Source organism: Equus asinus, chromosome 5, assembly GCF_041296235.1.
Source record: "Equus asinus isolate D_3611 breed Donkey chromosome 5, EquAss-T2T_v2, whole genome shotgun sequence".
Taxonomy (NCBI): Eukaryota; Metazoa; Chordata; class Mammalia; order Perissodactyla; family Equidae; genus Equus; species Equus asinus.
In genome coordinates this window covers 93,730,702-93,742,394 of record NC_091794.1, presented here as the reverse complement: position 1 = coordinate 93,742,394, position 11,693 = coordinate 93,730,702, and the positions used below count along the sequence as shown (strand labels likewise).

General features: G+C 51.4%; 1 protein-coding gene across 1 annotated transcript in view; it reads right to left on the bottom strand.

Annotated features, from left to right (window-relative positions):
- Positions 1-6,869: 6,869 nt before the first annotated feature.
- The window catches only part of SLC9A1 (solute carrier family 9 member A1), a 49,005-nt gene continuing 44,181 nt past the window's right edge, over positions 6,870-11,693 (bottom strand). The window contains exons 8-12 of the mRNA XM_044770129.2: positions 11,460-11,633; positions 11,075-11,189; positions 10,818-10,919; positions 9,375-9,447; positions 6,870-8,734 (exon numbers count right to left, since the gene is read on the bottom strand). Coding sequence (XP_044626064.1) covers positions 8,397-8,734; positions 9,375-9,447; positions 10,818-10,919; positions 11,075-11,189; positions 11,460-11,633 — 802 coding nt within the window. The 3' untranslated portion in view covers positions 6,870-8,396. The remainder of the gene's footprint in view (positions 8,735-9,374; positions 9,448-10,817; positions 10,920-11,074; positions 11,190-11,459; positions 11,634-11,693) is intronic.

The following is an 11,693-nucleotide window of genomic DNA, read 5'->3' as shown; positions in this document are numbered from 1 at the left end:
TGTAAAATGGGCACCGTGTCAGATTGTCTCCATGTGCTAGTACAGGCCCACCCTTCGCCTTTCTTCATTCTGCACTTGTCAGCGGAGGCTGACCTTTCCCAAGGCTTCAGCTCTCACCAAGTTCCAGGACCTTCCCTTGCTCCCCAGGTGGTTAAGGTTCCTGCTGCTAGTCCCAGTGCTTCACTAGCCTCTCTCAGCTCCTTTACCTCTGCCCACCACTTTGTAATAGTCCCTTCATCAATCCCTTTTCAAGCACCCCTTTGAGCATGCCCTCTGTTTCCATCCAGGGCCGTGACTGCTACAATTGGTACCAGAATAGCCCTGGGAAACAAATCCTTGGATGGGACCTGGGTGGGGTTTCTCACACATCTTGATTAGTGCGTGGATAGCCTCCTTGATGGGGGTAATGGACAGTGGTAATCTGTGGCATGCAGTGGCATCACAGTTACTTCGTGACAGGTGGTGGCAAGAGATGGACTGGTAAGATGCTGGGAGATCAAGTAGCTATGACACTTAGTCACTATGGTGACAGTAGTGATTATAGACTGCAGTGGCCTTCTGACTCTACAAGTGATTGCCCTAGGAAATACACACAAAGAAAAAAATGGATTAAAAGCCTTAAGCTGGGCTATACTGGGATATAATTCTCAGTATGGGCCTGGAGGCAATGAGAGGTGATGAGGGTATGTCCTGAGGAAAATCAGCTTTCCTGTGAGGCAGCTGCCCCAAGAGAGATCACTTGAATGGTTGAGAGATCAACTTGAATGGTTTTTATGTGAGGAAAGGCTAGTTTCCTCAGACAAAGCAGGGGGGTTGCTGCCTTCACCAACAAGGAGGATTCAAGGGGTGTTGGGGTTCAAAGTTCTACCCAAATGTCCCCATTCCATGTCTGGGGGTCCCATTCCTTCTTACCCAGTGCTGCTCCCTTAGCACAAGATACTTGGTGGAGTTGCACATTTCATTGGCTTTGCAACCCTGGAAACCTGACAGTCAGCGCCTGGGCTTGGTTCTCTGGTAGCCCCTTGGCTACCAAAGAGCAGATTCCTTCAGAGCCACCCTAGAGGCTTTCTAAACTTCCACCCTTGCACTGAGTCATGAGTTCAAGGCTTTCAGTCTTTTCTGACCCAGAGCGGATCCAATAGAACCACAGACCCATCCTGTGTCTGTACATGAACTGGCAGAATCCCCCTGCTGATTTCCTGACTCATGGAGTGAGCTCTTATCAGAGAAGGGCCCTGAACTGCAACTTCACCACCATCAGAATAGCAAACCAAATGCAATACTACATCCCTAAGGAAATTTCAGAAATTAGTGCTACCATCAAAAATCTGAAATATGTAGAGGTTGTCATTCCTATCAAGACTCGGTTTAACTCACCTATTTGGCTGCTACAGAAACCAGTTGGGTCTTGGGAAACGACTATAGATTACTGTAAAGTTAATTAGGTGTGATGTCAATTGCAGCTGTGGTTCTAGACATGAAATTTTTACTGGAACAAATCCATGCATCTCTTGGTCTGGTGTAAATCTTTGACCCCAAATGCTTTCTTTTCTATTCCACTCGGTACAGATAATCAGAAATAGTTTGCCTTTGTGTAGCGGGGACAGTAGATATCTTTACTACCTTGGGGCTTTGCCTACTTTCCTGATTTCTGTCATAATAGAATGCAAAGGGATACTGATTATCTTGTTAGAGTTCATAACATTATGCTGGCCCATTATATTGATGACATTCTGGTAACTGGGCCTAATGAGCAGGAAATGGCAAGCACTTTAGATTCTTGGTAGAACCTACGTATGCCACAGGAAGGATGATAAATCCCACACAAATTCAGAGGCATGTCATGTCAGTGAGCTTTCTAGGGTATCCAGTGGTCTGGGGCATGTCAGGATCTCTCTTCTAAAATGAGAGACAAGCTGCTGCCCGCTACAAAGAAAGAGGCAAAATGTTTGATGGGACTCTGGATTTTTGAGGTGACATATGCCACATTTGCCAGTGCTGTTCTACCCATTTCCTGGAAAACGCATAAGACTGCAAGTTTTGAGTGAGGCCTGCAGCAACATAAGACTCTGCAGTGGGTCCAGACTGCAGAGCAAGCTGCCCTGTCACATGAGCTTTATGATTTGGAAGTGACTAGGGCAGAAAAAGATGCTGTATGGACAAGCTCCAATAGGAGAGTCACAGTGCAGTTACAGACCCTTAGGGTTTTGGATTAATTCATACTCTCTTCTGCCAATAACTATTCTCCATTTAAAAACAGCTCCTGGCTCACAACTGAACATGGAAGAGGCTGAATGCCTGACTGTGGGACACCAAGTGACCCATGCAACCAGAACTGGATATTATCTGACCCATCAAATCATAAAATTGGACATGCATGGTAGCATTCTATTATTAAAGAGTGTATATGAGATCAGGTCTGAGCAGTCCAGAAGGCACAAGGAAATTGCATGAGCAGGTGGCTCAAATTCCCATGGTATCTACTCTTTTTTTTTTTTTAAAGATTTTTTATTTTTTTCTTTTTCTCCCCAAAGCCCCCCAGTACATAGTTGTATATTCTTTGTTGTGGGTCCTTCTAGTTGTGGCATGTGGGACGCTGCCTCAGCGTGGTTTGATGAGCAGTGCCATGTCCGCGCCCAGGATTCGAACCAACGAAACACTGGGCCGCCTGCAGCGGAGCACGCGAACTTAACCACTCAGCCACGGGGCCAGCCCCCCATGGTATCTACTCTTATTGCTTCACTGCTTCTCCCTCAACTTACACTTGGGGAAGTTGCTATGACCAGTTATCATGGAGGAAAATGCATAGACATGATTTCCAAATGAGTTTGCGTGGTGTGTTAGCACCAGCTACAAATGGACAACTGCTGTATTAGAGCCACACTTAGGGTGTCTCTAAAAGATGATGCTGGAGGGATATGCTTTCAGTGAGCGGAACTCCTGGTTATATTGATTGTCCATTTTGCATGGAAGGAGAGATGACCGCAGGTACAGATCTACACTCATTCACGAGCAGTGGCTAACAAGTTCGTTGGCTGGTCAGGGACTTGAAAATAATAAGATTGGGAGATTGGAGGTAAGGAGGTCTAAGATATAGATATATGGATGGACTGCTTGAAATGGGCACAGGCAGTGAAGCTCTTCTTAACCCACACAAATGCCCTGAGAGGGCATCCATTGCGAAAGAGGCTTTCAATAATCAGATGGACAAGACGACCCACACTGTAGATGACAACTTCTTTCCCCAGCTACCCTGGTTCTTGCTCATGGTCCATATACAAAGTGGCCATGGTGGCAGGGATAGGGGCTAGTCATAGTGTGGTAGGCAGAATAATGATCTCCCAAAGATATCCATGCCCTAATCCTTGGGACCTGTGAATATGTTATATTTTGTATGACAAATGGTGAATTAAGGTAGCAGATAGAATTAAGGTTGCAAATCAGCTGGCCTTAAAAATAGAGAGATTACCCTGAATTACCTGGGTAGGCCCAATGTAATCACAAGGGTCTTTAAATGCAGAAGCAGGGGGCAGAATCATTGTCAGAGTGATGTGATATGAGAAAGAGTTGATCGGCCATGACCGATGTTGAAAATAGGAGGAGGGCACAAGCCAAGGAATACAGGCAGCCCCTAGAAGCTGGAAAAGGCAAGAAAAACAGATTCTCCTTTAGAGACTCCAAAAAGGAATGCAGCCTTGCTGACATCTTGATTTTAACCCAACGAGACTCATTCCAGGCTTCTGATGCCAGAACCGTAAGAGAATAAATTTGAGTGGTTCTAAGCCACTAAGTTTGTGGTAATTTATTACAGCAGCCACGGAAAACTAATACACATAGTCTCAATACATTTCCCTCACCAATCTGATCCAGCATCTGGCACTGCTGAGGGCCCAAGCTGCCAGCAGAAAAGACCAAGCTGAGTTTCCTATATGTTACTATTCCTTGGGGCAATAGTTCTTAAAGGGCGGACGAGGAACCCCTGGGGGTCTCCAAGATTCTTTCAGGGGTTCTATGAGGTCCAATCTATTTTCACACTAAGACATTCTTTGCCTTTTTCACTGTCATTCTTTCATGAGTGTATAGTGGAAGTGCAATTTTCCAGAGGCTACATGCCACGTGTACAACGGACTGAATGCTGAGCAGACTAGAGAACCAAGCTGTCTTCTATTAAGCCAGACTCTAAAGAGATTTGCAAAAATGGCAAATAATGCCATTCTTCTCACAATTTTTGTTTTGAAAAAGTGATTTTTCATTAAAAATATTATATTAACATGTTATGGATTTATTAGTTTTAAATATCTTAAAGCTTTAATTTCTAATCCAGCAAAACAGAGAGATATAACCCACATCAACAAAAACTCTTTGTAATTTTTAAGAGTGTAATTGTTCAATAATTTTTAAGAGTGTAAAGGACTCCTGAGACCAAAAATTTGAGAATGACTGCTCTAGGCAGAACCAGCTAGCTACTTATTTATTGGCAGGGTGACTACACTGACTCCTTTTTTCATGAAGGAAACAGTAGTTCATTACTTCATGGTAATAAATATGTATTCCTGATATGGACTTGCCTTCCCTGCCAGCACCATCATTTCTGAACTTTTTAGAATGTCTTTTTTATCACTATGCTATCCTGCACATTGCCTATCTTCATTTTACGGTAAAGAGCATACAGCAATGGTCTCACCCATGGAATGCACTGGACTTACAATGTGCCCTGTCACTCAGAAGCAGTTGTCTGAATAGAATAGCTCCCAGCTGGGAGGCACCACCCTGCAGGGTTAGGTTATTGACGGCTACTGGATGCAGTACGTGCTTTCAATCAGTGGCCAATATATGGCTCCACCTCTGTCAGCCGGAACACAGAGGCCCAGGGACCAAGAGGTAGAGATGGGAGTGGCTCCTCTATTATTCAAAAAAACCCTACTGGAGGCTTTTTTGCTTTCCATCCCCTCAACTTTGTGTTCAGTGGGTCTGGAGTCTTTACTGCCCAAAGGAGGAATACTTCTTCCAGGGAAAACACAGATGTGGTTCCTTTAAATTGGAAGTTGAGCCTTCCCTCTGGTCATTTTGAGCTCTGGGTGTTGCTTAACCAAAAGGCAGAAAGGGAGTCAGCTGTACCAGACAGGCGACCAAAGTGTTGGCAGGTGGTAAGAGGAATATGGAAGGGAGGGGGAGGAGGATGCCGTGATTGCTAATTTAGGCCTTGTGACCCGCCACAGAAGGCGGGGCTGTAGCAGGTTTTTGTTGTTATTCCTCCCCCGCTGTCTTATTGAAAGAGCCCTGGTGCTAACATTTTAAGATGGGATCCAGGTGAGTATGACTGAAGGATGACAAGGATGTGGTGGAGACGACAAGGATGTTGCGGTTGATGAGACTGTGTTTCCCATTGGGGATGAGCGTTTTTTTTTCCCTTTCATTTTTAAAGAATTGAGGTGAAATTCACATAACATGAAATGAACCATTTTAAAGTGAAAGATCAGTGGCATTTAGTACTTTCACGAGGTTGTGCAACCATCACTATGATCTATTTCCAAAACTTTTTCATCACCCCGAACAGAAATTCTGTAACTATTAAGCAAGAGGGACATGAGTTTTTCATCTGAAGGACAAAAGTAGATGGTGGGGGGCAAAAGGAATGGCTCTGCTCCGATATCCTGTCTCCCCTCACTCCATTTCCTGGAAGGCTGACTTGTGTGGACTGAACTCAGTGAAGTCACTCAGGGACCTTCCCTTTTGACTTTCAGATGGGTTTGGCCAAGGGGAGGCACCAGCAGGATCAAAGTCAGAATACTTATCCCTGGCTCCCTGCCTGGCAGGAGCTGTGTTCTGCTCCCCGTGGCTGCAGTTCCAGCAGGCAGCCCCCCTCCCACAGTAACCGCTCCCTCCTCTTGCTCTTCACGTCTCGGGGCTGTAATGGCTTCCTGGAGTGTGAGCCCCCCGGGTCCCATCCCTCCTAGGCTCCCTTAACCCTGCCCACACCTGTGTAAAGAATCCTGAAGGCTCTTCAGTATCCCTTTGAGTACCATCCGTTTCTTGTTGGGACACCGATTGATACAGGAATGGATGGTGTGGTCCCTCCCTACCGTCCTTTTGGCACTCACCACTTCAGATTTTCTGAGTCAAGCCAGCTCTGTTCACAGGTACCGGTCTGGGCAAAGGAGATGCTTTCCTGGACAATCCAGGTTCCAAGGGTGCCTGGGGTGTGTGCCAAGGCCCCACTGCCCTCTGGTGGGAAGCTCCTGGAAATGCACCTCAGGGATCCAACATCAGCTGGGCACGCGCACTGTACCAGCCCATTACCCACCTGAGCACATTTCATCCAGAGTTTATTGTCCCCACTTAACAGGTGAGAACCTTTCCATGGCCCTTAGTATAAAACAAAATCTTAACCGTGGACTGCAAGGTCCCATCTTTTCTTCCCCTCCTGTCATTCCCTAACCCAGCCATGCCAGCCTTTCCTCACACGTGCAGCTCCCAATTGGAATATTCGGGAACTCCGAAACCTTCCTCACCTGGTTAACCTCAGCTCATTCTCTAGTCCTCTCCTAGGGTATCACTCAGGAAGATCCTCTTCACCACCCATCCCCCCCCCCCACCTTTCATTCACTGTCATTCACAAACACCCTGGGTTTTTCCTGGTCTCTATGAATGTTTGATTAATGCCGCTCTCCCCACTGAAGGCGCCTGAGGGCAGGGAGCATCTTGCTTCACTCACCACTGTATCTCCGGTGCCTGACACACAGTAATCACCACACCAGCAGCTGACATGGATTAGGCATTTCTCTGTGCCAGCCATTGAGCTAAGTCCTTCAGGCCCCCAGGCCACCCTCCTCCCCAAAGTCCCTGGTCCCCAGGAAGCAGCCCTCAACTCTATCAAAAACTCATACCGATTTATTAGAATATGAAAAAGATTCGGTTTCTGTACAGGCGGCAGAGCGGCAGCAGCTGTGGTGGCTTTGAACATGGTTGTCAACATCATCCTCGCATGGTGACTCCTGCCCAAAACAGCACTTGCATGGAGAGGAGGGGAGACAGATGAGCACCCACTGCCCAGTCCACTGGGAAGAGGGACACTCTGACTATTGCACAATCCTGGGGAAGGGAGTGCCCACCAATAGGCCTGGGCCTGGCCATGGTGGCAGCGGGGTGGGAGTGTGTGCCTGTGAGCAAAGGCCTTTGGGGGCCCAGGACCCTGGCCATCCACCAGCCCCAGCTGGGCGGAGGATGCTCAGAGGAGGCCTTCTCCCCCGAGGACTGGGCCCCACAGCAAGCTGGGTGCAGTGTACAGAAGAGGGAGATTCCAGGGGCCAACAGGGGGACGAGGGAAGGGATAGACGAGCAGGGACTGAGGGTCAGGCCCAAGAGCAAAGAAGGCGCCAAGAGGCCCAGCGTCTGAGAGTTAGAGAGAATTATGACTGGGTTGGGGGTCACTTCTGAAATCAGAGCCTTGGGGCCACAGTTAAGAGCCCAAAAGGCAGAGGACCGATTTAGGGGAGAGTGTTGGGCACACAGGCACAAATGAAGAGGGGTAACTCTCTGGAGTAGGAGGGCAGGGCCGGAGCTCTGTCAGCCAGGGGTTTTTAAAATGTTTTAAAAACAGGAATGCCCTCTGTGCAAATAGAATCATACATGGAAGTGTGAACAAACAGAACAGATAAAAAGGCAGCACTTTCTGAAGCCCCTGACAGTCCTCCCCTGACAGCACCCCTGAAGAGCCTGCTGGTCCCTTGGAGCACAGTCTGGAAAGCTGAGTCACGTCACTGTCCAAAGCGCCCCAGCTCCAGACAGAGAAGCTCAGAGATGCCCTCAGCCTGCAGCTCTGAGTAAGGACAGGTCAGGGGGGCTGGCCAGGGTGACAGAGCTGGCAGGAGGAGAGGACTACCATGGGTCACCAATCCCTCCTCCAGTCAGATGCCTGGTCCCCTAGTCTTTCCCCTGTTAATGGAGGGCCTGGCCTAGGCCAAGGGAGGCCTTGGCTCCTTCCCTTCCCAGGTGGGACCAAGGCTGAGCCAGAGGCTCTTTGGTTAGAAACTAAGATTGGTTTGAATGAGGAGAGTGATGGAGTGGGAGGGGGACCTCTGAGGTCTGGGAAACTCAGAGGCCCTAGTCGGGGTATGGGAGAGAGCCTGGATCGGGAAGGGGCAGGGGCTGCCTCACGGCCCAGCAGTTCTGCCTAGAGGACTGGGAAGGCAGTTCTGGTGGGAGGGAGGGCGCTTCCCAGGAGGCAGGGGGAAGCCGTGCTGCAATGGGGGCTGTGGGCCCAGCTGCCATGCGGAGGGGAGAGGGGCAGGGCCAATCCAGGTCAGGCAGGACGAGGGAGCCCTCCATTCCCCCAGCAGCCCCTACTCTGGTGGGAGAGTCTGTGGTAGGATGGGCACTGCCCGCTGGCCGCAGGGCTACTGCCCCTTGGGGATGAAAGGCTCTCCTTCCCCAGGCTCAGGGTGGGGGCCTGGGTCACTGAGGCACCGCTGTATCCTCTGGGAGCTGGGGCTGTCACTTGGCCCAGGTGTGAAGACATCATCGGTGCCTGGGGACGAAGGCTCTTTGGTCCGCATCACAATGCCCCCATCGTCATCATCCTCGTCCTCCTCAGCCAACCTTGGATCCCGGCTCAGCCCCAAGACCTTGCCCTTCAGCTCCTCATTCACCAGGTCCACGGACTCAGGCGACTGCGGGGAGGCTGGGTCGATGGTGATAACAGGCAAGTCGGCCTTTGGCTCATAGGCCAGCGGGTCTGGGGACCAAGAGCAAGGCACAAGCTGGCTTCTACCCCTGAGCCCTGCCCAGCATGCATCTACCTCAGCCCATGCCAGCGACTCCCATGGAAGCTTCCTGTGAGCACAGCAATCCTGAATCAGTCTACGTGGACCTTTATGAGCCCTCATCAGAGAGCTTCTCTTCCCCTTAGCCTGGGGCTCAAAGGGAGGACTGTGTTCCTCTCCTCAGACCTGGGGCTCTCATAGGTGCCCCTCCTCAGACCAAGAATTAGGCCTGAGGTCCTTCCTGAGTTGCTGTCTGCTCCCGGGGCAGACCTAGGAAAGGCCTGCCCTTGTTTCCCCTAAATCTTGGAGATCCCAATGGTACAGACCCCTCCTGCCTCCCTGCCAGGCACTCAGCTCCCTTCAGGCCTCACCGTGAGCCCCAGGTGGAGCACCTCTGTCCCTGAGGACAGCAGGGCCATTCCTCTGCCCCCTTTGGTGAACTCCCAACTCCACCTGATGCAGGAGGAGCTCACGGCTTGGGAGGAGGTGAGGGAGAAACCTGTACTCCCTGCTGACTCTGAGGCCTGTTCCTGTGGGAGCCTCATCAGGAGACGGTGGCACTGAGGGCCAAGTCTCGAGGCCCCTCTCCAGGCACCCTGCGCCCTGCCTTACCTGAGCCGATGCGGGCCCGTGACATGGTGGGCGAGTCCAGCTTGTGGGCAGGCACCGTCAGGTAGTTGTTGATCTGACAGAGAAAGAGCAGACAGGGGTGAGTGCAGGCAGCCTCTCCGGATGGCACCGGAAGCTGGTGGCTATACGCTTCTTTGGCCTGTTCAGAGCGCTCTCTCCCTCTCTGTCAGTTCCTCATCAGGCTCTTCATCTGCCTGTGCCTGCGCTGGTGCCGTGCTGGCACTTCAGGGGATCCTGGGGGCTTGTCCTGGGTTCTCATCAAGCCATGTGTTCTCCTGGGCTGCCTCCCCATGGTGACACTGCCCCAGCTTCCAGCTCCAGTCCACACCTGCCCCTGAGGTCCAGACCCATAAAGAAAGCTCAGGAGCAGACAGCTGGGCCCTGGATGACCCGCAGGCATCACAGTGCAACATGTCGGAACTGAGCTCATCTCCTTATCTTCCCTCAAAACTTTGCTCCCTCCTCGGCATCCCCTATCACAGCCAGCAGTCCCAACTACCCAGAAGGCTAGATAAGACCCCTGACTCCTTTTCCTCTTCCCTCAGCCCCACCTCAAACGGGTGACCAAGTCTCACTAGGTCCCCCTCTGAGATGCCCTGAATCTACCCACTCATCTTCATCTCCCCCATCACTGCTCTAATCTGGGCCACCCCCACCCCTTCCCATGTCACTCCTTTGCTTAGAACCCTTCATGGTTCTCTATGTCCCTGGAATAAAGCCCAAACTCTTACACCATTAACAGGGTTCCTTGAAAGCTGAACCCTGCCAGTGGCTATTTCTAGAATGGGCCACATTCTGTGACTGAGAACTTAGGCACAAGATCTTCCTTCTGCCTGGACCACTGCTCTGCCCACACCCTCTTCTCCCTGGCTCTTGTTCCTAAGCTTAGCCTGACTTCCTTCCCGTTCAAGGTGTCCAGCGCCCCTTGCACTTCCTGCCCTGCATGGGCCACTGCATTAGAAGCTCTGCAAGAGAGGCACTGGGCTGAGTCACCGCCGGATTCACAGGCTACGCTGCTGCTTGGCACTTAGGAAACGCTCAACAAATGTTTCCTGACCAAACGGATGAATGCGTGTGTGCCTTGTTTTGTGACCCTGGGCAGGTCCCTTTCCCCCGGGACCTTAGTGAGAAATCACTAGAAAATGGGAGGTTGGAGAGGGCACACGGATAGACTCTTCTAGCTCAGAAGCCTGAGGATACAATGAGGGGCCCTGACCTCTTCACTGCTCTGAGGTGGGAGGGGGTGAGGAGGTAGCAGCTTTCTGGAACCTGCCCTGGAGCTTCGCCTTTGAAACAAGAGGAAGAAGCCAAAAAACCAGGTCAGAGTGGCTCTATCTTCAAAAGGGCTTGGTGGTGGGGGTGCACGAAGAGGAAGGACCCACATTCCCAGAGAAAGGCAGGAGCGAGTTCCCGTCCCAGACGCACCTTCTGCTCTAGTTGCCGGGCCTTCTGTCTCCGGAGCAGCATCTGGTTCCAGGCCTCCTCGTAGGGGTCTGCCACCAGCGTGTGTCTGTTGTAGGACCGCAGCTGTGAGGGGAACAGCTGTCAGGTGGGGCAGGCCCCAGAACCTGGGCCTAGAGAGGTCGAGGTGGCCCTGGGCACATGGGCAGCAGGGCTGGAGCAGAGACGAGGAAGAGGGGCTCCTCTGCTGGAGAAGGAGCTGGGTGGGAGGGAAGACCCACCCGCTGCCTGGTCTTCTGCAAGTTGTTCCTCAGGATTTTGCGGATCTCCTCCTCCTTGTCCTTGGACAGTGCTGGCAGGATGCGCTCAGCAGGCAGGGACTTGGGGTGGATATTCCTGGGATAACAGGGCACAGGTTAGGTCCCCAAGAAAATTCCTGTGATTCTGGAGCCTGCAGGGCTGGGCCAGAAGGAGGTCACCCCGGGATGGCCCAGGTGGGTGAGCAAAGCCTCAGGTCCTCAGTGTGGCCCTGCAGCTCTCTCACTCGCCCTGACAGGACAACAGAGGGGCCTGTCTCAGTGTCCCCCAAAGGTGGCCTGCTCCTGGATGGTGTCAAGGGGTCAGTGTGTGGGTGCAGAAGCTGCAGGGTTGGCCATTAGCACTCACTGCATGGAGACGGTGGAGACGGCGGAGGGGATCTTGCCCATGCCCCCACTTTCCACCAGCTCAATAGCCTGCTTCATCTCCATCTTGTGGTAGAAGGCGATGAGCTGGGGCTCCTTGGAGCGCTCGCCAGCTATCAGACACTTCTTCACGTACTTCTTATTAAACCGGTTCAGCCTGATGGGAGGAGGGATGAGATGGTTATAACCAGCTCCTTGGGGTGGGGAGACACCCAGG